Consider the following 24,151-nt stretch of genomic DNA (forward strand, 5'->3'; position numbering starts at 1 on the left):
CGAGTATGGTTAGACGGTCTTATGTACAAAATAAAAACGCTACTCCCGCAAAACACCCACGAACTGTTTAAGTCCTACCTTTATGATGGAAATTTTGTAGTTCGATGTAACACCACCATCTGAAGCCCAACTGGTGTACCACAAAACAGTGTTCTTGGCCCAATGTGAAATGTTTTATACACTTCAGATATCCCAGTAAACGACGGTAATGTTACTTACCTAGGGGTCTATCTGGATAAGCGACGAAGCGCGAAATATGCATTGAAACATTCGGTTCACCCAAACCAACTCAAGATTACGTAGAAACGACTTACCAACCCAGACGTAATATATTTTAGGCTCAGTTAAAAAATAATCACCCATGGAGAGTGTAAATTAAGTGAGTAATTTAAGATCCGCAAACTTATTGTTAGGCTCTTAAGTAGGGTAGATTCAATAAATAAAAGTAAAGTTAATAAAACAAAAAAATCTCGTCGTTGTTTTTGTTCAAAAGTGAGCTCGCGCTCCACCCACCTTGCTCTCTCGTACCCAAATATTTGTGAATGATATAGAGCACACATTTAGTTGATATCTTCAGAGTGACTGCTATCTCGAACGACGTCACTTTACGGTCATCCAAAATTATTTTCTGCCCTTTTTTTTGGTATTTTCATCGGTAAACAATCTCTTTTGGGCGTCCACTGTGTTCACCTTCGTCGGTGCTCATTTCACCACGTATGCTAAGTTTACCAATACTTCTTGGTTGATTTTCTTGGGGCAGTGCCCTGGAAACCCGTAAACAAACCAAGTTTTTGTTTGAACTACATTTTTCCCCTTCAAAATAAATAAATAAAAAATATTTTTTTAACACCTTTTTATGCATTTTTTTCACAATAACAAGAGTAACTTCACTCAAAATGATATAATTCACAAACTAATGATCCGACAGCTATAGAATTTACATACATACGCGCTTTTTGAAGGCCTAACTTAATGGATTTAAATCTAATATGTGCCCAAAAAATAAGGTGACATCGTATTTATTTTGAAAATTCTTTATTTATTCTTCCAAATCAATTTCATCCCCTTCAAAGTAATCCCCTCCCGATACAAGATTTTCCAATCTTCGAAACACTGGTTGTAGTCACTTTCCGGGATGACCTTCAGTTCCGTCTTCGCTGCGGCTTGAATCTCCTCTATCGTATAAAAACGGTGTCCCCGGAGCGGTCTTTTGAGCTTGGTGAACAGCCAGAAGTCGCACGGCGCCAGATAAGGTGAATACGGTGGTTGCGGAACGATATGGGTTGAGTTTTTGGCGAAATGATCACGAATTACAAGGGCAGTATGGGATGGTGCATTATCGTGGTGTAAAAACCAAGAATTGTCTTCCCACAATTCCGCCCTTTTTAGGCGGATAGCGTTACGCAAACGACGCATAACGTTCAAATAATATTCCTTGTTGACTGTTTGACCGGTTGGAAAGAATTCATAATGCACAACACCACGGTAATCGAAGAAAACAGTCAACATGACTTTGATTTTTGAGCGACTTTGGCGCGATTTTTTTGGTCTCGGCTCTCTTTTGGCACGATATTCGCTCGATTGATCGGTTGTTTCGGGGTCGTAAGCATAGATCCAAGTCTCGTCGCCAGTTATAATGCGTTTCATGACACCCTGGTAGTTGGAAAGCATCGTTTCACACACTTCAACGCGACGCATTTTTTCCAAAAAATTCAATGTTTTCGGTACCAGTCGAGATTTGACGCGCTTGAGGCCCAAAACATCCTTCAAAATGGTATTGGCTGAGCCTTTCGATATGCCAACTTCATCAGCAAGGTCTCTAATTGTTAATCGACGGTTTTTCAACACCAAATCTTTGATTTGTTGAACGTGAGCTTCGTCGGTTGAGGTTGATGGTCGCCCTGGACGCTCTTCGTCTTCGACACGTTCCCGGCCAGCTTGGAACTCACAATACCACTTGTAAACATTTTTTTTAGACATAGCCTCATCACCAAAGGCTTTCTGCACCATCCTCAACGTATCCGCAGCAGAAAATTGATTCCGTAAACAACATTTAATGCAAATTCTTTGCTCAACAAATTTCCACATCGCAAAAAAACACTCACTTTTAGCAGCTCACAAAACGACACGTTTCTCAAACACTAATGAATATTTTGACATGAAATTTGACATAAATGTGACTGACAGTACTACCAACCTAAAAAAAAAAAAAAATAATTCTCCAAATCCTTCGACGCGCGCAGTTTAAATTCAAATGTCACCTTATTTTTTGGGCACAGTACATACATATGTACGTGTCAGGGCGGGGACTTTTCAGATGACTTATTAATATCGAGTGGGGATTATTTTGAAGGCGACAACATTAATTTAGACAAATGAATAAATATTTTTTTCAAAACGAAAATTACTATTATTATTTTTTTAAACCCCTCGTTAATTAAGAGAGGGGTAAGGTTTTCATGGTAAAAAAATACTTTTTTTGCGAATTTATTTCTTAAATATGGATTGAGTAATTTTATTCGGATCTTTTGTATCTTAATGAGCACACTTTTGACAATATATTATATATTTTGTTTGTCACTTTTTTAGTTTATTACCTTATATTGTCAAAAGTATACTTAATAATATACAAAATGTCCGAATAAAATTACTAAATCCATATTTAAGAAATAAATTCGCAAAAAAAGTACTTTTTTTACCTTATAAACCTTACCCTCCTCCTTAATTTATTAATTTTGCATATGACTTTCCATTTATGTTTTTCAGCTTTTTTCAAACATTTCTTTGTGTATTTATGGATTTTCATGTACTTTTATTAAATGTGTGTATTATATATCAGGAGCACTTACTGACAGGGCGTTAATATTATGAAATTAGTGTTGTGCAATGTTTCACGATTATTTTGCTTTTGTTTACTAATAACAACGTTCGTAATGAAAAGGGCAATTTTTTGCATTCATGCATGCACATCTTCACCTGTAATTTCATGTTTGTAATCTGTTTGAGGCATTTGCAACATATTTGCACTTCATCAGCGAAAACTATTTAAATAAAGTATGTATGTATGTATGTGTGTTTGTAGGTATAAACTGCTTGCAATTTAACAGCAGTTTGGCCGAGCTTCGCACAACTTCTCTCTGGATACTACAAATGGCTGAAATTCTCAATCGACCCTGACATTCCGTAGCTACATATGTCCTGCATGCCATGTCTTTCCATATTGTCCAACCTGTCGAAAATGCTCGTTCCTTAACTTTAAACGTTTTTATTTTAATTTCTTTGAAGTAAGTCTGCTAGAGAATGTGCAATAGGGCTGACACTGTTAATTTTAACAAAAAAAAATAAACAAAAGACTACTGAAAAAACGTTAAGAGTACATAAAACGATCTTCGTGAAGTTATAAGTTTTGTCAAATGAAAAAGGTTTCCAAGAAAGGATTATATTTTGATCGGCTAATTTGTATGGCAGCTACATGCTTTGGTGGTCTGATATCGGTGGTTACTTAAGTAGAACATACATACATATATACATTCTATTGCCAAGTATAAAATTTCAAATCAATATCTCAAAAAAAAGCTGAACTAGTTCGCATATATGTGCAGGTAAACCTCCTACAACGCGGTTTTCCTATAATGCGTTTTCGCTACAACGCGGTTCCCAAAATGTGGACATTTTCTTACAACGCTACTCTTTCAACGCGATTTTTACGAGAATTTTTCCAAATACTTACTATTTTAATTTGAAACTTATTTTTAAATTTTTGGAATTATTACCGCCCAACACCACATCGCTATTACAGCCTTTAGATTGCTGCATAATAGCAGCATTCAAAGCTTACTACATTCGGAAATTCTTTGCGGTAATATTAGAGAAGATGAAGTCCGCAAATATTACGGTTAAAGAAATCTGGAAACAATTTACAACTTTAAATTCCGTTGAAATTGTTGATGCGTCACTTAAAGAAATTTGTCCTTCAACACTAAAAGCTTGCTGGAAAGCAGTAATACCGAGATGTTCAGAGCACTGTTTCTACACCAATAGAAGATGAATATAGGAACATAGTGAGATTGAGGCTGATATTCAAGAATTAATTGCGGACGACGAAATAAACGAAGCAGATTTAGTGGCAAAGACAAATGGAAGAATCAGTTTGAGATAGCTCCGACGATCTTTCCGATATTCCGATGATAAAAATGTTTCACTAAAATATATCGAGAAGTTTTAAATATGGCAAAGCAGTTGGAAAATTACATTTTGGAGAACGACCCTTTAAGTGACAGAGCAGAAATCTTCAAAAAAAAATGTAGCTCGCTATCAAAAAATTTATAAAGATTTGCGAAAGAAGAGCAAACAAACTTCAATGCACGATTTTTTTTCAAACCAATAATCGTCGAAAGGATGCCCGAATCTGGACAGACTACGGTGGAACCGGTTCTCATAGCCTCTATATGTAGTTTATGAAAATTACTTCCCGATCCGTACATTACATCTTTAAAAAATGAGCATACTATGCTTAGGGAAACCACAAAACTTTCTTTCCTTGATTGCCTTGATTGCCTTGTATTTGTGTTAAGTATAAATTACTGAATATAAAAATTAATACCTCAATTAAATTAAATTGTAAAAAAACATTGTTTACCCGAATCGAATGGGTTTATCTTAATAGATAATACGCCTGACAGTGGCGTAGCTACAATTTCGGACGCCCGGGGCCAAGGATGTTCTGCCGCCCCCTTTATCTACCTACCTACAAGTTTCATGAGGTGGTTCGAACAAAAGTGAATTTTTACAAAATATCTTCGATATTAAGTATATAAAATTAAGGAACTAGAAGCCACGCAAATTCTGAAGTTCCAAAATTCTCACAATACGGTTTTTGAGGAAATTGATAGTAAATTTACAAGACATCTTATTAAAAGCCATAGAAAAAACTCATTTTTGCCCCATATCTTGTACACTTTTGACACAATTTGCATTAATTTTTGCCCGAATTGGAGTTTTAAAAAACAGCGAAGATCGTTTTGCCGCCCCCAAGACGTCTGATAATGAATTTAATATTCGATTACACCCGAGCTTTACCTCTCGCGCCTTTTTTGTACGGTTATACATTTTCCGGTTGTCGGGCCTATTCTCGCAACCAATCAATTGATTGACATTTTCGCTGTCTATAGTAAACTGGATATATAGTATATTTATGTAGGTATGAGTATAAATATTTAAATGTACATGTAGGAGTGTGTGGCAAGTAAATTATATACTCCTACATATAATAACAAATCCGTGCTTTTAACGCAATATGCATATGTATGTACATATATACATATATCATGTCAAGATATAAAAGAAAGTTACTTGTGTTTATATTAAGTATTTGATACATTCTCGTTTAATCAATCAAAGCAAGTCGCGCTTTTATTCGATATAAAATTCCGTGAAGATAGTAAAAGTAACACGTTTCATTAATTATGTTGAATAAAATAAATTCTTTCGTCCTTACAATCGTATTCATCGCGTTGGTTTTACATTCGGATCAAGTTTCTGGCGGTGTGAGTCTGAACCTTGGATTATTTTTGGAGAGCGAAAAAATGTTGATCCAAATTTTCAATATTCAACTTCATGAGCAATGCAGCCATTCTCATAGAGAAAATGATGGTGTAAAACTGGCTAAAATCATATCTTACGATTGAAATGGTTATTGATGGAGTGTAGTTAGAATTATACTAAAAAATTAAACTGAAGTTTCAAAGTGTACGAAACCTACAAAATTTTCGAAATTCACACAGTATTAAAATTTAATGCAAAGCAGTTCAAACAAATTTTTCCGAATCGTTTCTGCTCTAAAACTAGCAAAGGTGACTCAAAATCCGTTCTCACAGAGTTCTCCAGGCATCAAGTTTTGATCTTTAGAGAACTCCCAAAGCAAAAATTGACACTGAAGTACCCAGAAAAAATAAGCGCATTTTCCAAAGACTGGAGCAAATTCAAAAACATGTGCTGGTGATCTGTGCAAATTTAAATTTGGACTACGTTTTGATACACTGTTAAGTGTTCAGTAAAGTTTACACCATCTACATATCTTCAGGTCATGATATCAAGTTCTTTCCTGTGTGTACATAAAGCTCGACAAAAATATTGTCATGTTTTACAGAACGATAACATTTTGATAATTCGTAAAAGTATCTGGAAAGAAAAGTACTATTTAGTAATAAACCACAATATAAACGAGAAAAAACGTTAATTTCGGTTGCAGCCAAGCTAGAATACTCTTCACTAATGTAAAAAGTTTCCATATAGGAATTTTACTCTGATCGGTCAGTTTTTATGGCAGCTATATGATAAACTATATACCTTGATATAGTAACTCGATCTGATCAATTTCTTCAGATATTGCACTATTATTGCCTTAGGCAATAACACATGCGATATCTCATGTAGATATCTCGCCGAATGAAAAACGTTTCCATACAAGGATCTGATTCCGACCGTTCAGTTTGTAAATATATGCTGATATCCGATATCAGCGTTTGCGACAAATGTATAGAAAATAGTAATCCAAGACAACTACAGTCGTTTAAGAGATTATAGAGATGGCGGTAGAAAGTAGGTTAACTTTTTTATTTAAAAAATTGGAAAATATGTTTTAGAGTACGGCTGTAGAACTTCCTTCTCGTCGCTCGTATTGCTAATTTTAAAATTGTAGAACAGAAAATACTCTCTAGTTAAAAGTTGTCGCTATAAATGGCGTTTCAACTATGGAATTGTTTTGAAATGTTCTCAAAGCTTACAAATCAAAAATATCTATTTTATTATGTACTATATTTTCAGGCCACCGAGGAGCAAATGATATCTGCTGGAAAGCTAATGCGAGATGTCTGTCTGCCAAAATTTAATAAAGTATCACCAGGTAATAATATTTATTATGCCTTATAGAGGGATAGATTTTGCTTCAGGAGGGTTGAAAATGAGCTTTTCATAGGTAATTTGCCTGTTGGTATAGGGTTTAAAGTACGTGGGATTCCAAAATATTTTTTGCGGAATATTTTTAAGCAAACAGAATTCATACATAGTTATTAATAGTTTATATTATTATTATTATTATTATTATTATTATTATTATTATTATTATTATTATAGTAATCCATTGGTTCGATCTTTCATATTTTGGATTCAAGTTTATCAAAAGTTTTTGTATCAGAATTAGATTCATCTTATCTGTAATATATACTCCTTGTATTCTTATAATAAGACAAATTGCCTAACAATTTAAGTTTCTCTATATCTACCATAAATTAACGAAATGTAAGACAAATAATAAAAAGTTTACATAGCTGACATTATACGCTGCCAGAGCGTTCCTGACATAAATACTTCCCCCCCATTCCACATTCAATGAATTAATTTTTCTTTTTAAATTTTGAACACTGTTTTCACTCGCTGATAATATTTTCTACAGATTTAAATTAAAATAACTTCAGATTATGAACACTTACGCACAAATAAGCGCTCTGCATACACCTATTAGCATTTGTATTCTATTCGTGTGCTTATAACAGTGACAGACGACAGCGTTAATCTGGATTAGCTGCATTAATCCGGATTAATTAAGGAGTTAGCGAAGATAACTCAGTTGCTAACTCCTATGTAATCGTCAACATTTTAGAAAGTTAGCTGCGTTTTCGTTGGCAACATTGTTAAAAATTGCCAATATTTTAATCTACTGTGAATGAAAAGCAAGCAACACTGACAGCTGTTTTTCAAATTTTCAATAAAAACACAAGAAGTTTTATGTTATCATGTTATTTTATCCATTTTCATTGAAAATATAATAAAAATGACAATCAGTTGTTTACCAGAGTTTCAAACTCGCTAAGCTGCCTTTGTCACCTACAAATTTGGATCTGATAAAGTGCGCAGTTAATCTGGATTAACGCTGCCGTCTGTACCGGACATACATATAATTTTACTTGATGAATATAAAATGTTATTATTTTGAAAATGTATGTATAGAAGTATAAAAGCCCACAACTTGAGAAAAGATTTCCCAATTGTAACTAAAATGAATTTTTACAACTGGCATCACCACTATTGACTGTTCTATCACATACATATACAGTAGTGATGGGCGATGTTGTGACTTTTAAGGAACACTGCTACTTGTGACTGTGACTTTGTAGTAGCAGTGATTTTAAACTGTAACTGTGACTAGTATAAAAATTGTAACAAACATAGGCCAATAAGTAGAACAAAATTGTTTCCTTTTTTCATTTAGGTACAATGTACATATTTATTAGAATAAACAGAAATTAACATAGTAAATTCATTTTTAGAAAATCACCAAATACAAAGTATATACAAAAGTACATTTCACCGCTTCCTCCAACTCCGAAAAACGCTCCAACATTGCCAGTGTAGTTCCACCTCGTTTCAACTTGTTGAATTAATTTTAGAGGTTCTTTACCGCTGTTGCGCTGGTAATTTTCAAATGCTTCATTCGCTGAAGTACTTTTCTTGAAGTGAGCAACTATTATTTTAACTTTATCAGTTACTTGTTCTACTTCATGAATGCGTAATCCTTCTTTTACAATTAAATTAATTGTGTGAGCCATACATCCAAAATGCTTCCAACCTAACTTATTAATTATAGCACTTTTTATGTTACTAGCATTATCCGACACAGCTAGCAATATTTTATCGTTAATTTTCCAATCACTTACGATTTGTTGTATCGCCTCACTTAAGTTTTCAGCTGTATGATTTTGCCTCAGTTGGGATGACGATAAAAGCACTGACGTTAGTTCAAAATTGTCGGACACATAATATGCAGTTACAGCAATGAAACTAGACGTGTTCCGCGATGTCCAACAATCAGTGGTGATACAAAACTTTTCCCCGCTCCTAATCATTTCTCGCACCTTATGTTTACATTCCTCATACAATGCAGGAATCATTGATTTTGAAATCACACGTCTGCTAGGAATGTCATAAGATGGATTTAGGGCTGTTACAAATTCCCGAAAACCTTTGTCCTCAACTATAGAGAAAGGTTGCAAATCCACCGTAAAGAGCTGCAATAACTTGCTTGTTATTTCACTTTTTGATTTTAGCCGCGCGACATTTAAAATCTTAGTTTGAGTTAAAGGCCTTGGTAATGCAGTCGAAGTTGATGGAATATCCTCTTCAAAAGTAACAGGCGTAATTTCCGACTGCAAAAACATTTTCACAATACCTATTTGATAATAACTTCAAAATTATATTACCATTTCCAATCGAACAGTAGGATGCCTCCGTTCCATATGTTTTTTTAAATTTGATGTTGACGTTTTATATGATATTTTGGATTTACAAATATCACATTTTGCGAAAACAGCATCCACCTCTTTAAAATATTGCCACACATAACTTGTTTTGGTTCTTTTTGACACAGACATCTTTAATTTTTATTACGTATAAGCAAACTGATTTGTATCCGTTTCGTACAAAAACTAATGTAAATGATCCGTTATTTTTTAAGACGCACATTGTTAAAGTCACAATAAATATATTCTCTGAAGGATTTTTTTCAATATAAGGATACTCAATAGAAACTATTTAAAGTAAACGAAAACATACTTTTAAAAATATTTCGTTACTTATAAAATACTTTTTATAAGATTTTTTAAATTACAATATAAATTGATGCAATTTTAATATTAAAAGTTTTATAATTGGCTTTACTACAGCATTGAGGTTTCTATAATCAATTTAATTTGTACATAAGTATTACAGTTTAAAGATAAATTAACTTTTTATATGTTAACCAATTTATACATATCTAAAATTAAGGAAAATTCATAGCTTTAATGAATATGAATTCATCACAGACGCAATTTTTTATGTTCCACGGTGAGTGCTATTTTGTCACAGTCGCAATTCTTCACATGATACTGTGACTGCTACTTTGTTCGTTAAATCCTGTCACTGCTACTTTAGGAAACTTGTCACAACTGTGACCAATGATTTTTAAGTAGCAGTGACAAAGTCACAGGTACTCAAATATTTGCTATCTCTAATATACAGTGGTGTGAACAAAATAAGAACAACCTTAGGGTATTGTGAAGTTTTATACTGAAGTATTCTCTTATTAAATTAAAATTGTTTTCAGATACAATTATAATTTATATAATTTTTTCTGGACAGTATTAATGCGAAACTTTAAAATCTGCAATAATATCTACCTTTTATCCATGACTCTGCGATGAATATCAAGTTTCGTAGGAATGTAATTGTTTTTTTTCGCAACTTTTTATTTTTTATGCCTTTCCTTCCAAAAAATGGTATTACCCTTATCTAGGCCCTCGTTCGAACTTTAATAACTTTGCGGACTAATAATTTTGGTTTCAACGGTGACAACACTCTTGACTAAGATTTTTTCCCAATATATCCTCCACTTCTCTTTACCTTTGTCGATGGTATCAAAAAGGACCACGTAAAGGTTTCTCAATTTACCTCGAATTGGCAAACGGGGAGTACTAGTTGAAATGTAGGGTTTGTTGCCCTATTCGCTTATCTAATTCAAGTGATTATTTGTAATATTTCCAGAAGTGGCAGATGGCATCAAAGAAGGTAATGTTCCAGACACGAAGGACGTAAAATGTTATATTAATTGTATCATGGAAATGATGCAGACGGTATGTGTAATATTTGGCAAGTTAAATCATTTAAAAAAATTTTCTCTGTGTGTCGCTCTTATAGATGAAGAAAGGCAAGTTTCTGTATGAAAGCGCATTGAAGCAAATCGATTTGCTGATGCCGGACGATTACAAGGATGATTATCGCAATGGACTAGCAAAATGCAAAGATGTAACAAGTGGCATAAAGAACAATTGCGACGCGTCCTACGCCCTTTTGATTTGTATGCGCGACAACATATCGAAGTTTCTGTTTCCTTAAAGTGCTCGTCTATTACTTTTTATTATATTTTATTTTTGACATCGCAATTAAATTTTACAAAAATTATAATAAAAATACATGTTCTCATTCGAGTTATTTTCCAATAAAATAATGCCAAAAATGTACTTTAGTTTTAAGAATTTATTATTCGAAAGCTTTATTCATTAAAAAGGAAATAAACTGTTGCTCAATTTGGAAGTTCCGATTTCAATTTTTTTTGTTCATTGTACAGTATAATGCATGAATAGTTTAACAAACGCACAAATTGCAGAGTTGTAGCTTTTTGGAAGTTTTTTACAGGAAATATAAAAAATATATACACACTAGTGCCGGATTAAACTAGCGCGGGGCCTGTAGCAAATTCTGTCAAGGTGCCCTTGGTTTGCTATAGGTTCTCAAGTTTAGGGTATTAAATAAAACAAAATTGTTACAAATAAAGTTTTCTGGATTTATTATGGGCAAATTTAGAGATAATACTTTCAATATCGACTTCTTTAAGCAAGTCATGCTCTATATTCAACAAAGTGAGATGATTAAGACGTTCTTTGCCCATCGTGTTCCTTAATTCATTTTTAATATGTTTTAATGTTGAAAAAGAACTTTAGAGATATTCCATAATGATTTTCTTTTTATTTTATTTTATGAAAATATTTATTTAATTAATAAAAATTCACAATAGCAGTATTCGGCAGAAATTAAACTTTATTTTGTTATAAAAATTAATGGATATTAATAAAAAAATAAAAATGTAGACGCTTGAAGGAAAGAAATGTAGCTAGTATAGATACTAGACTAAATATATCGATTATATTTATAATTAAATTATATTTTTAATTGGAACATTAAAGCTAAGAAGTTCGTAGATTTTCAGGTGGAAGGTGAAGCATAGCCTAAGCGCTTCGCGTTTAAAGCATGCAAGGCTATAATTATATATTTATATATATAAAAATTTCTTATTATTTAAATAACAGATTTTGTAAAAATACTCAAATAACAAAAGTGCTTTATAATAACATTTTATACCGAATTTCGAATAATGTAAAGATAAATTTTAGAATAGCATCCCCATTTCGGGTCTTAAATGGATATGTACGGATATAAAAGGTTCTCCAGATTAAGAAAATATATACATATATGTAGTATATATATGTAGTTGCCTATGACTTATGGTTTTTGAGATATTTGCATTTAAAGTTCAAAAAATTAACTATTTAAAATGCGTGTTTCTCCCATTTATAATGAATTTTATAATTATATTTTTAACTTTTATATCCGCTAACACTTCACTAATTCGTTTCTAAACATTTATTTTATATAAAATAGTGCAAAAATAACTTTAATTCCATATCAAACTTTAGTTAAAATCCATTTATGTTTATAAGTGATTATGGCGACATCTACATGTGACAATATGTCATCTAAAAGATATATTTCACATTCCACACAATTGACGTTTATCATGATGCCTTTGACATTTGGTCTGCAGTTCACAACAACATAGCAATCGCAGGTAGCACAGTTGTAAAAATACTTGGGGAAAACATTAAACAAAATTTGCAATAAACGGAGTTGTTTACATAAATAACTGTTAAATTTAGTTGTTTTCCCGATAATTGTTCGTTAAGTCGAATTTTAAGCGTTAACACTATGCCTGCTAAAAATGAGGGGGAGGCAACAGATGTTGAGGATGTTTCTGGGGCCGAGTCCGATCATTCAAACTCCAGCCCGAACCGAGAATCGACGGACGAGGAAGCAAACGAAATGGACTCTGACGATTCATCTGATATGGATTTTATCGAAATGGATAGAATCCGAAGCGAATATTGTCAGGATTTAGGTACTTATGATATGTTATGGAAAACTCAATGTGCAGTACTTAGTACGTTTTCTGTAAACTTGTTTTAACTTCCAGCTAGCCTCGAACTGCAATTTGAACAATTACGAGAGCAATACTATCAAGAGCGATATAAACAAAATGAACAACAGATTGCCGATGTGCGCGAAGGACGTTCAGAGGAATACTTAATTCCCTTGAGAGAATTAGACAAGGCTTACGAAAATCGCGTAGAAGTTGCGGAGAAGCTGCGTCAATTTCGGTTAGAAAACATTGACCATAAGTACCAGTCTGAAGTACAAGCCGCACAGCAAAATTTCGAGGTAAGTTTCAACAATTTCGTTTGAGGCCCAGGGTCACTATTCTCAGGTAGCTCTGATTTATATATAGTTGAAAACTGTCAAATCGAAAGTGTTCCTCAAAATTTTTTGAAGAACGTTTTCTGCGACAACAACTACATTATAAGCAGATTGCAGCGGAAATTTTGTACAGTTACTGTAACAACTACGAATTTTGACACAAAAAAAATTTCCACTTGGGGTGAAAATTTGTTTTTTTGTTTTCAAAAATTCACTTAAGCAGATTTTGGAAAATCCTCCTAATTCTTAATTATGCTTAATTTATTTAGCAGTATGTTTACAATTCTTGATATAAATTTAATTAATCTAACTCTTTAAGGTTCGCCAACTATTTAATTAATTTAATAATTTTCAATTTTCCTTTAAGTCTAATGTTTTCTTATATATTTCAGAGTGAAAAGCAATTAGCAATCGATCAGATAGAGGAGCAATTAATAGAAAGAATACGTCGACTGGAGGAAGATCGTAACAATGTCGATATATCTTGGTCAGATTGGGCTGTTGATAGACGGGCCAGTAAAGTACGTGGTCCTGGGAGAAAAAAAGCTGTTACGGTTACTGGTCCCTACATTGTTTACATGTTGCGTGATGAAGATATTATGGAGGATTGGACTGCTATACGAAAAGCACTCAAACGATCTACGGCGACCTCAGTCTCTTCTGTGGCTGTATGATAAAAGCCGAATTGCAATTCTATAGTCCTTAGTTTTTCATTAGTTATAAAATCATCAAGTGGGATTTAAATTTAACAGTATATGTTTATGTAATGGAGTCAGTTCTGATTATTAAAATTATCTCAGGGCATATATACATAATCCTCACATAATGGGTTACATGTTAAATTTCTGCCAACTCGTTTTAACATTTCGCTAATAAGCTAAACTAACTATATCTTAACTATGTACTAGCGCAATTCCCAAAAAATAAGAAACAAAACAAAAATAAAAATTGTATAGTTGTACTTTTATAGAACATACTTTAAATTTCGTATTTATTCACAGTCTCGTGGCAACAAAATTCACAACTTAAAACCCATTTTCTTTAAGGTGCTCCCGTATAACATCTACATAATCGCCATGAAAGTGAATTTGTCCACTCATTTCATTTACTCGACTGGCGCATAATTTGCCATTTCTAGCTTTTTCTACCACAACGCGCAATTCACGCTCCAACTCCCATATATCACCCTGGATTCGTCGAATCACAGTAATACGACGTTGACCACGAAAGGTTGTTTGTAAATACACCGGAACCATGTGATTTTTCGTGCGTGCTACAAAATATTTCAGGTCTGGTAGTGCAGCGGCGGTCTGTGGCTTCCAACCAGATGGGTATTCAGCTCTTTTAACAGGGCATGGAATCGTTTTTTGGGGTAGCAAACGTTCAACATATTTCCATTCAGGAGCATCTCGCACAATCTCTACTTCGGGATATTCCTCGCGGGGGCCCACTGGTGGGGATGATAGATAGCTAGAATGTCGCACAAAAACACTAGCCGGTAAGCGCTGAAATAAAGGAAGTAAGTATGCGTAACTATACACTTAATGAAGTAACTCACCTGTAATTTGCTAGAAAGGTTTAGCAAATTAGGCGCGCTTTGACAAATTTGCGATAAAAATCTTTGGGTTGATGCCATAATTAATAATTTTCTGTCAAAGTTCAGCTAAATTTACTTCCTAATCAGCTGTTCGGGTAGTCAAAGCAGTGCGGGTACGTGATGCAGAGAACGTACGTTCTTAAAGTATTATCGATCGGTAACAAGGTATTTAACTGATACGAAAATCTACTAATACTCTGTAGATAGCGCTCAAACGCTAGCAACATTTGATCAGAAAACATAAATTATGTTATCTGGTTAAACAAGCATTCAGAATACGAAATGTAGGTGGCGCCAATACCTTACTAATTTTTTTACTAAAACATTTATTTTGTGCAAAGATTACCCAGATAGAAAAGGCAGAGAAAACATTTCTGGTCAGGGTAGACGCGCTCTCCTAGCAAAAGTTAGTCAGTTAGTACTAATGTAATCAGGGTATCTTGCGCTTTCCGGACTGTGTCACACGAAGCAGCTGGAATTATAACAGGTATCATGCCACCAGACATTATGGCGATGGAGCTCAAAAAAATTTACCACAAAACAAATAGCACTAGGAGACAACTTACTAAACAAGAGAGGAAGCAGGAAAGACAAGCTAGCCTTAAGGTGTAACATGGGTTTCCTCGGGTAAAAAACAGCCTTTTTCAAAAATTTTTTCTCATATAAAAACTAGAGGACCCGTCCACGCATTTCTGTAGCTGACACATAAATAATACTTCCACTAACATCTACATATATGTTTTCTGTTAGTTAGATTATAACTATTAGTTATTGATATACATGTAGCATTTTTGTGTGTTAATAAAGCATTGTCTTTTTGGGGGAAAATACTGTTGGAATTGGGTTCTGAACCAGGGAAATCCTCTAGGCTCGACGGGAGTAGGATATCTCACCAAGGTCCTCAATCTGTAGCTGACCACTCTTCAAATACCCGATGTGTGGAAAGTCGGAAGAGTGGTCCCACTACTGACACCTGAGAAACCCGCCAACAAAGGGGAATCTTATCGACCGATAACTCTCCTCTCCCCAGTAGTGAAGACACTTGAGGCCTTGCTACTCCCGACCTTCACTCACCACCTGAGCCTAGCCAGCCACCAGCATGGATTCCGAAAAGTGCACAGCACCACCACAGCACTTAGCGTCATAAACGCAAAGATAGTTCGTGGCCTCAACCAGAAACCACCCTGCGAAAGAACGATCCTCGTAGCGTTGGACCTATCAAAAGCTTTTGACACGGTCAATCACACAACGCTACTGCAGGACATCGAAACAACTACGCTCCCTCCAGGGCTAAAGAGGTGGACCATGAACTATCTGAGCGGTCGCCAGTCATCCGTACTATTTCGAGGTAAAACATCTAAACTGAGAAGAATTAAACAGGGGGTTCCGCAGGTTGGTGTCCTCTCCCCACTACTGTTTAACTTCTACATCTCGAAACTCCCACAACCACCAGAAGGAGTTTCCATAACCTCGTACGCTGATGACTGCACGATATTGGCGTCGGGCAATGGAATCGATGGCATGTGTTCGAAGGTAAACAGCTACCTCTCCGACCTTTCTCGTTTCCTCACTGCACGAAATCTCACACTTTCCCCACCAAATCCACAGCGACCATATTCACAAACTGGACGAAGGAGTATAGACTTGAGCTTAACATTGCAGTCGACGGCGTCAAAATTCCGACTGTCAACAATCCTAAGATTTTAGGTGTAACATTCGACAGTCTATGCTCCTTCTCTCCTCATACGACCGCGATTATCGCCAAAGTACAGAGCCGCAACAAAATCCTCAAGTCGCTAGCCGGCAGCACATGGGGAAAAGACAAAGAAACGTTGTTGGCAACATACAAGGCAATCGGCCGGCCGGTCCTCAATTACGCAGCCCCCATATGGTCGCCTGGATGCAGTGGTACGCAGATGAGGAAACTACAGACCTGTCAGAACACTGCACTCCGGACCACTACAGGATGTCTTTTGATGTCTCCCATTGAACACCTACACAGTGAGACGCTTATGCTCCCAGTTAAGGAGCATAATGAACTCCTCTCCAGGCAGTTCCTGCTGGGATGCTTTCGCAGAAATCACCTCTGCAGTCATCTGCTTGGAGCGGAACCGCCTCCTAGGAGCATCAAAAGGTCATTCCTGGATTACGTCGACGACGTCGTACAGTACGCCGACCGGACTTCGGACGCAACTAACTTCAGACAGGTACTGACTGCCATTCACAGCGGAGCCATCAACACCTTCACCGACTCCCTTCCCGTGAATGGCGTTCTTGGAGTCAAACCACCACCCATCGCAGACGAAGAGCTCCAGCTGCCGCGAGAAACGCGTGTGACCCTTGCGCAACTTCGTTCTGGATACTGTAGCAGGTTAAACTCCTACTTATCCAGAATAGACCCTGACATACCCGACGTATGTCCTGCATGCAACGAGTCTCCGCATGATACTGACCACCTCTTTGCATGCCCCACAAACCCCACCCATCTAACACCCTCCTCCCTTTGGTCCGACCCCGTCGAAACAGCACGTTTCTTGGGCCTACCGTTAGATGACATCGACGACAACACAAATGACATTTACCATCCCAACGGGGATTGAATTTCCGTTAAAACAACAACAACAACAAACAACAACAACCCCCTAAAGAGGCGAAAGCTCTGTGCAAAGTGGGAGACCCCAAGTCTCCTCCAATAACTCAAACAAAACCAACGAATAACTGATTCTGAGAAGGGTTTGAGTGCTCTTTGTCGGTGTGGGATAATAGAAACCCTCCATAGGCTCCATCATTTCCCACTGGAATCCAATCGACAGTCATTCTAGTGGACTGTACATGATCAACCGGTTCTGGAACGTGGAAAAACGAAAAAGTCGGCTGACAAGGTTATAACATCAGTCTTTTGGGTTGCACGTGATACAATATTCAACGACTGACTACTGAGCCGGTTATAATACATTGTATTGCGTATTTGGTTGCAGTTCTTTTCTACTTGTCCAAATATTTAGTAATTGTATTACTTTTGAGGAAGGATCAGTTTAAAATTGTACGCATTCATTTCATCTTTTCCGTTTAAATATTCCTCGCTAGAGAGCTCGTATAATAAATCGCTGCCAAATTCAAAGTGTTATAGGGAGAACAGCGGCCTCCGACGCGCAAGGCACGCTCCCGCCGCCCCTGTTGGCCGGGACCACCGCAAACGCTACGCCCCTCAATTTTTAAATCTCTAATATCTTTGAGAATATTCACTTAAATCATATGCAGTAAAGAGCCGATAACTAACTATTAAGTAGTAAAGCCAATCATGTAGACTAAAGTCAGCCCAATATTCGGAAATCCTGATATTAGTTATCGCAAGGGGCTAGGCCAAGTTTTCGCTCAAATTTATCTATTTCAGGCACAAATATACACTGTTATCAATAAAAGACGCTACCTTATTTTCATTGGATAACTGGGATAATAAATTGGGACCGACATTTTCGAACAAAAGTTAACTATAGGTACCAGGGTCTAAACATTCGGTACCTAGGACCTTAAACAGTTCTAATTGGATTTTATAAATTTTTGGTCATTTTCATACTGTGTCATAAGAGTGTCTGAAAAATGTCACATACTAAATTTTGTCGAAATGGGTTGGTCGGGATATGGGATTTCACCAAAAAGTGGGCGGTGCTACTGCCATCGTCCAATTTTCATACCGGCTTTCATAAAACTTCCTCATACCATCACGGTGGTAAAATTTAAATCGGTTTCCGCCCGATTTCATTCCTTTTCACACTGTAAGAACTAATATAAGATTTGTACTGAACTAATTTGGTTGTTGAGTTTGAATTGCTTAGGAGATATGTAAGTATATACATTTAACTTGTTAGAGGGCGGAGCCACGCCGACTTAAAAAAAAAAATCCCAAAAGTATTTTGTACAAAATTACAGTTTTATATCTTAATTTGATGCTTAGTGATGGCCTTTTATGTGTTTTTGGTTAATGGCGATTTGTGGGCGTGGTAGTGGTGCAGTTACGCCCATCTACGAACTCGAAATATTTTTTGTAATAAGGTACCCTCATACCAAGGAACCATTTCATTTCATTAAGATACCTTAATTTTTACTCAAGTTACAGCTTGCACGGACAGACAGACAGTCAACCGGATTTCCACTTTTCTCGTCATCCAGATCATTAATATATATATGTATATAACCCTATATGTATCTGTCTCGATTAGTTTTAGGTGATACGTACAACCTTTAAGTGAACAAAACTATAATACTTTGTAACAAAAATAAATTTCAGTGAAAATGTCTCGACTTTTTTCTAAATAGTTGTAAACGAAAACAATCTTTCGTCCAAGTATTTAAAAATTATATCTCAAAGATCTGTGTAAAATTTCATGAAGATTAGTTGAGTAGTTCTCGAGAAATCTTGCCAACCGACTTCAAAAACACAGTTTCGAGAAAAACGCGTTAAAAGACGGCGCACTTAGCTTAGCTAGCCTCGAGTGCACAAGTTCTCAAGACTGTATCTCCGAAACTATTACTTGGATCAACTCGAAAATTTAGGACAATATTCTAGAGATGTTGTAGAATTTAATAAAACAATAATAAATCGATTTTTTGAAACACGTAAAACCCCTTAATGAGTGGCAGAAACGATGGGAAAAACAATAAAAAGTAGATGGACTCACATGCTAATCAGAAACCTGACTGGGCAAGACTGCTTTAAAGAGTATTTACACAAATAAAGACATGACGATTGATATGACTGCCTATGACTTTTTGTGAAAACGGGAATGAAAACGCGTGGCATATTTCAACTAATCGACTAACCGAATTAACCGGATAGGCCACTATTCGAATAACAATATTCGGTTTGCAGTATCCGGATAGTTGTACACCGTCGACTATTCGATTAACCGCTCATTTTTGACTATCCGATTAACAGATCGTTGTCGACTGTTCGATTAGTAAGCATTCCACTTCTACTAATTTTTGTACATATATACATAAGTAAGTTTTTAACACAAAAATTTTTATTTTACAAATTTGCAAGTAAAAACAAACACCTTCTGTTGAATTTCATCAAATTTTTAATGTAGAACAACTGTTGAATATCATATCGGTGCTTGGTTAATAAGTGCAAAAACAAAAACAAAATATTGCAAGGTTAAAGATTAATTCCAAAATAGTAGTTTACACATTTTTGACATAATTTTGTGAAAGAAACTCTTTACACAAAGTGCTTTAGCTACGGGTTTAACAAACATATTTAATAACTTATACTATCTTAATCTAATTTTAATATTTGGTACGTCCCCCCTTAGCATTAACTACGTGCTGGAGGCGTTTTTTCATGGAATTAACTAGCTTTTGGACGTCATATTCAGAGGGTAATCTTTTAATATATTCAATCACTGCCGTTTTGTCTGTTCGATTTTTGGGCTGCCATTTTGCCAGTTTTTTTTTCAAGTGTGTCCATAAATTTTCAATTGGGTTAAGGTCCGGGGTCTGGGGAGGTGTGTCAATCACCTTTTGGCAGTTATAAAGGAGCCATGTCCGCACATTAAGCTCTTTATGCTTGGGGTCATTATCCTGGTAAAATTTAAATTTAGGCTTATTGTCGGCAATAAACCCAAATTTTTGGGCATTTCAAATGGGTCTTAAGAATTGAGGTACTGCTCAGCATTCATAGTATTTTCTATAAATGCCAGCTCTCCGACCCCTTTGCTGCTGATGCATCCCCAAATCATAACCGACAATTTCCCAAATTTAACAGTCATATTGCGCTGATCCAACGCTGTTAATGCCTTGCGCCACACTCTGGTTGGTCCATCATTATAATACAGCATGATTTTAGTTTCGTCACAGAAAATGACATCATCCCAATAACCTGCCGGCGTGCTGACCATGTTAACAGCAAAAGTATAACGTTTTTCAACATTTGTCTGGGAAAGCAGCGGTTTCTTTCGCGCAACTCTTGAAGTGTACTTATGCCGCAGAATTGCTTGGCGTACTGTTTCGTGTGAAACGACTGTGCCACACTCTTCTTCCAGCTGTTTGGCAAGGGTTCTGGTAGAAATTCGGGGATTTTGGTCGATCTTCCCGTTCGCAAATCTTTTTCTTACGGCCACCTTTTGCTTCAAGTACGCCTTCATTTTCCGCGCGACTTAAAACATTATAAATTGTTTTTCTGGAGACACAAAACATTTTTGATAATTCTGCCGCAGATTTTCCCAGTTGGTGATTGTAATAAATCAATTGGACTACATCGAAGGTCAATCTTTTTTCAGGCATTTTAAAAATTTCAAAAAGTCGCTTTATGACACGCGTTCATCAATATTTTACAATTAAATGAGAAAGAATTCAAAAAAACGATGATTGCAAAATCATAGATTGTAAAAGTACCGTTTTTTCTTCAAGAAAAACAAAACAGACACAAACAACAAAATGTGTAAAGAGTTTCTTGACAGTGTCCAAAATGTGTAAACTACTTTTTTGTTGAATTAATATTTAACCTTGCAATATTTTGTTTTTGTTTTTGCACTTATTAACTAAGCACATACTATTCAACAATTCTACATTAAAAAAATTAGATGAAATTTAACAGAAGGTGTTTGTTTTTGTATGCAAAGTAAAAAAATGCTGTAAATTTTCAGTGTGTAAAATTTCTTGACAAACTGTATACATAAGTAAGTTTATAGAAACAAACAATTTTTATTTTCACAAATTTGAAACAAGTAAAAATCAAGGCTGCTTAGATTTCAATTTTCAATTCCGCAGTAGAACAACACTCGAATATCATAATCGGTAATATTCATAGGAAGGGTTACAAACCGAATATTCGAATAATCCATAATCCGTTTTCATGGTATTCGAATAATTTTAAAAACCCTGAAAGAAATATTTGTGAAGAAAATGCGATTGATTAATGGAAGTCGCTTGATACGTTGATTCATAAATAAGTTCAGTGAAAATCCCATGGCTGCGTCGAGTTCAAATTAATTTTTAATATATGTATGTATGTATGTAAATAATACCTATGGAAATCATTTATGCAAGTGTTCGCAGTTATTTGCCGTTTTTACTAGATTTTGGCGAATGGTTCGGGCTAAAGTCAAAGCATATGACTTGGAATTGCTTTGTATACAATAAAGTCCGAACGTTCAGGCATTTTTGTAAGATTAGAAGGCCAGTATGTAGATGGGCTTGTAGATAAAACAGGAAATTTGCTATTTACAGGAAAGCCTGTGCTCTCAGGACTTTGAGAAGCAGTTGAATGGCTTTGAACAATAACACTTTGTGTGCCTTAACTTTTGTCTGCCGTAACCTTGCAAATTTTTATTGGACTTCATAGGAAGTTCCACGACTACCAGTGCATTATAAATGTGCGTCTACGCAATGTTTATTATTATATTTTTTTCTTGTTGTTATTTTGTTCAATATTATCAAAACACATTAACAGTTTTAACCCTTTTTTGAAAAAAATTTATAGCTGTTCAAAAATAAGTGGAAATAATGAAGAAATTCGCTATATTTTGAAATTTTTTTATAAAAAAGGGAAGCCACCAATGAAATTTGTGAAGTTTACAGAGACGATGCTGTATCAGTTCGTGTAGCACAACAATGGTTCGCTCGCTTTCGTTCTGGAATTTAATTTACACTGATGGAATAATGTCTCTAGCGGAAAAATGGCAAAAAGTGGTCGACCAAATTGGTACATATTTGGTTATTTATTTAATAGTATAAATATAAAAAACACTACGTTTGAAATTTGATTAGAAATACGAAAAAACTTTTCCGACTACTCAATATCTATATACATATGTATATAAAAGAAAGTTGTTGTTAGTTACACGATTTATAACTCAAGGACGGCTGAACCGATTTGGCTGAAAATTGGTGGGGAAGTAGCCTAGAACCATGGTAAGGACATAGAATACCTTTTATCTCTTTATGTCAAAATTTAATACAACTCATAAATACAAAAATTATATTTCAAATCATAAGCATTTGTTCAAAATTCATGTTTGTAGGAATCATTTGATTATACGCGTACCTTTTTTAACAGATTCTTCCTCAAAAATAATACAAATGCTAAGTATTTGGAATAGTAGAAAATAACTGCAACCAAATACGCAGTGAAATAGATTATAACTGGCTCAGTAACCAGTCGTTGACGTGCATCCCAAAAGACTGCTGTCATAACCTTTCCAGCCGACTTTTTCGTCTTTCCACGCTTGAGAGCCGCTTCATCATGTGGAGTCCACTAGAATGACTGTCGATTGGACTCCAGTGGGAATTGATGGAGCTATGTTTCTATTGTTACACATCGAGGCAAGAATTCTGTTTTATTACGATTAAAGAGCACTCAAACACTTCTCAGAATCAGTTATTCGTTGTTTTTGTTGGATTATGAACTTTCGAGGCACGCACTTTGCACAGAGCTTTCGCCTCTTTAGAGCATCATTGTCCTCGGCGCTCATTTCACCTGCTTCCACCTTAGCAAATATTTTTTCAACGGTGGATTTCCCTGAGCCCATATTCAACAGTATAATCCCCAAAAGCTTCAAAATGCTTTATTAACACACTAAAAAAATGCTTTATGATCCATTTTTTTTTTTGTAAACTAACACAAGTTGCTTCACAAAAATGCTATATCTCATTAACTAATACATAGTTATAATCCAACTAATAGAAATCATATAGTGGTAGTAGTAGTATCATCTATGTATAAGAAATTAAACTTATTTAACACTTATATTGTTTACTTTTATAAGCACTAACTCTTCATAGATTGTTTCCACACATTTATTTCATGTTAAATACTGCATCAATAAGTATAAAGAGAAAGATTACACCGCAAATAATCTGGCGTTGTCAGGATACAATTCTAACCGAAAATCGTCGCTGCTGAATCTTAGCTTTTTATACTCTCGCAACAAAGTTGCTAAGGAAAGTATTATAGTTTTGTTCACATAACGGTTGTTTGTAAGTCCTAAAACTAAATGAGTCAGATATAGGGTTATATATATATACCAAAGTGATCAAGGTGACGAGTAGAGTTGAAATCCGGATGTCTGTCTGTCCGTCCGTCCGTCCGTCCGTGCAAGCTGTAACTTGAGTAATAATTGAGATATCATGATGAAACTTGGTATGCGTATTTCTTGGCTCCATAAGAAGGTTAAGTTCGAAGATGGGCAATATCGGCCCACTGCCACGCCCAACAAATGGCGAAAACCGAAAACCTATAAATGTCATAACAAAGCCATAAATAAAGATATTAAAGTGAAATTTGGCACAAAGGATCGCATAAGGCAGGGGCATATTTGGACGTAATTTTTTTGAAAAAGTGGGCGTGGCCCCGCCCCCTACTAAGTTTTTTGTATATATCTCGGAAACTACTATAGCTATGTCAACTAAACTCTATAGAGTCGTTTCCTT

General features: G+C 35.3%; 4 protein-coding genes across 4 annotated transcripts in view; 2 read left to right on the forward strand and 2 right to left on the reverse strand.

Annotated features, from left to right (window-relative positions):
• Positions 1-24,151, reverse strand: part of LOC126759484 (general odorant-binding protein 19a-like) — a 33,544-nt gene that overhangs the window by 6,052 nt on the left and 3,341 nt on the right. The gene's annotated exons all lie outside the window — the stretch shown is intronic.
• On the forward strand, positions 5,357-11,054 carry LOC126759482 (general odorant-binding protein 19a). The gene is made up of 4 exons (XM_050474315.1): positions 5,357-5,546; positions 6,826-6,904; positions 10,579-10,667; positions 10,732-11,054. Exons 1-4 carry the CDS (start codon positions 5,466-5,468, stop codon positions 10,927-10,929), a joined length of 447 nt encoding a protein of 148 aa, XP_050330272.1. The 5' UTR covers positions 5,357-5,465; the 3' UTR covers positions 10,930-11,054.
• On the forward strand, positions 12,439-14,098 carry LOC126759467 (breast cancer metastasis-suppressor 1-like protein). Its single transcript, XM_050474296.1, has 3 exons — positions 12,439-12,766; positions 12,842-13,086; positions 13,515-14,098. Exons 1-3 carry the CDS (start codon positions 12,577-12,579, stop codon positions 13,794-13,796), a joined length of 717 nt encoding a protein of 238 aa, XP_050330253.1. The 5' UTR covers positions 12,439-12,576; the 3' UTR covers positions 13,797-14,098.
• On the reverse strand, positions 14,079-14,822 carry LOC126759471 (probable 39S ribosomal protein L49, mitochondrial). The gene is made up of 2 exons (XM_050474300.1): positions 14,681-14,822; positions 14,079-14,627 (listed from the first exon to the last, which is right to left on the reverse strand). Exons 1-2 carry the CDS (start codon positions 14,756-14,758, stop codon positions 14,148-14,150), a joined length of 558 nt encoding a protein of 185 aa, XP_050330257.1. The 5' UTR covers positions 14,759-14,822; the 3' UTR covers positions 14,079-14,147.

The sequence above is a fragment of the Bactrocera neohumeralis genome, chromosome 5 (assembly GCF_024586455.1).
Source record: "Bactrocera neohumeralis isolate Rockhampton chromosome 5, APGP_CSIRO_Bneo_wtdbg2-racon-allhic-juicebox.fasta_v2, whole genome shotgun sequence".
NCBI lineage: Eukaryota > Metazoa > Arthropoda > Insecta > Diptera > Tephritidae > Bactrocera > Bactrocera neohumeralis.

What these genes read in the sequence shown, in the direction of transcription:
- LOC126759482 (XM_050474315.1), top strand. Translation starts at nt 5,466, where the DNA reads ATGTTGAATAAAATAAATTCTTTCGTCCTTACAATCGTATTCATCGCG. An exon ending in ATTTAATAAAGTATCACCAG is followed by an intron (nt 6,905 to 10,578) that starts GTAATAATATTT and finishes TAATATTTCCAG; the next exon opens with AAGTGGCAGATGGCATCAAA. An exon ending in TCATGGAAATGATGCAGACG is followed by an intron (nt 10,668 to 10,731) that starts GTATGTGTAATA and finishes TCGCTCTTATAG; the next exon opens with ATGAAGAAAGGCAAGTTTCT.
- LOC126759467 (XM_050474296.1), top strand. Translation starts at nt 12,577, where the DNA reads ATGCCTGCTAAAAATGAGGGGGAGGCAACAGATGTTGAGGATGTTTCT. An exon ending in CGAATATTGTCAGGATTTAG is followed by an intron (nt 12,767 to 12,841) that starts GTACTTATGATA and finishes TTTAACTTCCAG; the next exon opens with CTAGCCTCGAACTGCAATTT. An exon ending in CCGCACAGCAAAATTTCGAG is followed by an intron (nt 13,087 to 13,514) that starts GTAAGTTTCAAC and finishes TATATATTTCAG; the next exon opens with AGTGAAAAGCAATTAGCAAT.
- LOC126759471 (XM_050474300.1), bottom strand. Translation starts at nt 14,758, where the DNA reads ATGGCATCAACCCAAAGATTTTTATCGCAAATTTGTCAAAGCGCGCCT. An exon ending in ACCTTTCTAGCAAATTACAG is followed by an intron (nt 14,628 to 14,680) that starts GTGAGTTACTTC and finishes CCTTTATTTCAG; the next exon opens with CGCTTACCGGCTAGTGTTTT.